Genomic DNA, 1,091 nt, shown 5'->3' with positions numbered 1-1,091 from the left:
ACAATAACATATTTGTCATGTTTTGTAATTGCAGAGACCACCACTACTATCCAGACCTTCACCACAACCATCCAGACTGGACAGACCACCACTGGTGTCACAACAGCTTCCACCACCCAGTCTCAGCAGTTCACCACTGGTACCACCACCACCATTGGAACCGCCACCCAGACTGAGCAGTTCACCACTGGTGCCACCACAGTTACTACTCCACAGACCACCACTGGTGTCACTGTCGAAGTCTGCCAGGTAATATCGTTTGTCTTACTAGCACCATCAGTCCATATATTGTAACCATTGATGATGGATTTATCATTCCAGATATTCTGTTAGGTGGTCAGTTTTAACCATGACTTTGCATTGCAGGAGCCTCTTGGCATGGAGGGCGGCCAGATCAGGCCTGACCAGATCACCAGCTCCTCTCAGCTGGATGATCAGCACCGTCCACAGGAAGGCACCCTGAACAACAAGCCTTCTGTTGACGGCAGCGGCGTCTGGAGCCCGTCTGTGGACGACAAGAACCCGTACCTCCAGGTTGACCTCGGCACACCTACCCATGTGACTGGCTTCATCACCCAGGGCCACCCCACTCAGCCTGAATGGGTCACCACCTACTACATCACCTACAGCAACGATGGTGTCAACTTTGTGCCATACACTGATGAGTTCGGCAACCCTGTGGTAAGTGGGAGTGTTATCAATATTGTCTTATTGAGGTACACACAGTCCAGCCAATCATTTGATGACTTTATTAAATGCCACTCTATTCAAACAGTACAAATTTATCACGTCGAATTACATAGTAGACATTTTTAGATGTAGAATAGCAAGTGAAGTTTACTTTCTTTTAGACAAATATCCTTTCTTTGTTTTTCACAGATCTTCACAGCCAACACTGACAACACCACTCCAGTCACCAACCTGCTGGATGCTAACAGGCCAATCACAGCTCAGTACTTCCAGATCCACCCACAGGACTTCAACAACCAGATCAGTCTGCAGTTCGAGCCTCTGGGATGCAAGGGTGAGTAACAATCTCTACTTAAAATACAACAGTCTTGCAGAAGGGCCATGAGCTGTGTACTGACAAA

The 1,091-nt window shown here is 47.8% G+C and overlaps 1 protein-coding gene across 1 annotated transcript in view; it reads left to right on the top strand.

Annotated features, from left to right (window-relative positions):
* LOC109478683 (mucin-5AC-like) overlaps nucleotides 1–1,091 on the top strand; it is a 33,482-nt gene that overhangs the window by 29,757 nt on the left and 2,634 nt on the right. Inside the window, exons 54-55 of the mRNA XM_019780350.1 lie at nucleotides 367–681; nucleotides 880–1,024. Of these exons, the coding sequence (XP_019635909.1) occupies nucleotides 367–681; nucleotides 880–1,024 (460 nt within the window). The remainder of the gene's footprint in view (nucleotides 1–366; nucleotides 682–879; nucleotides 1,025–1,091) is intronic.

The sequence above is a fragment of the Branchiostoma belcheri genome, unplaced genomic scaffold (genome assembly GCF_001625305.1).
Source record: "Branchiostoma belcheri isolate BF01 breed outbred unplaced genomic scaffold, Haploidv18h27 scaffold45, whole genome shotgun sequence".
Taxonomy (NCBI): domain Eukaryota; kingdom Metazoa; phylum Chordata; class Leptocardii; order Amphioxiformes; family Branchiostomatidae; genus Branchiostoma; species Branchiostoma belcheri.
This window is presented reverse-complemented; position numbering and strand designations above follow the sequence as displayed.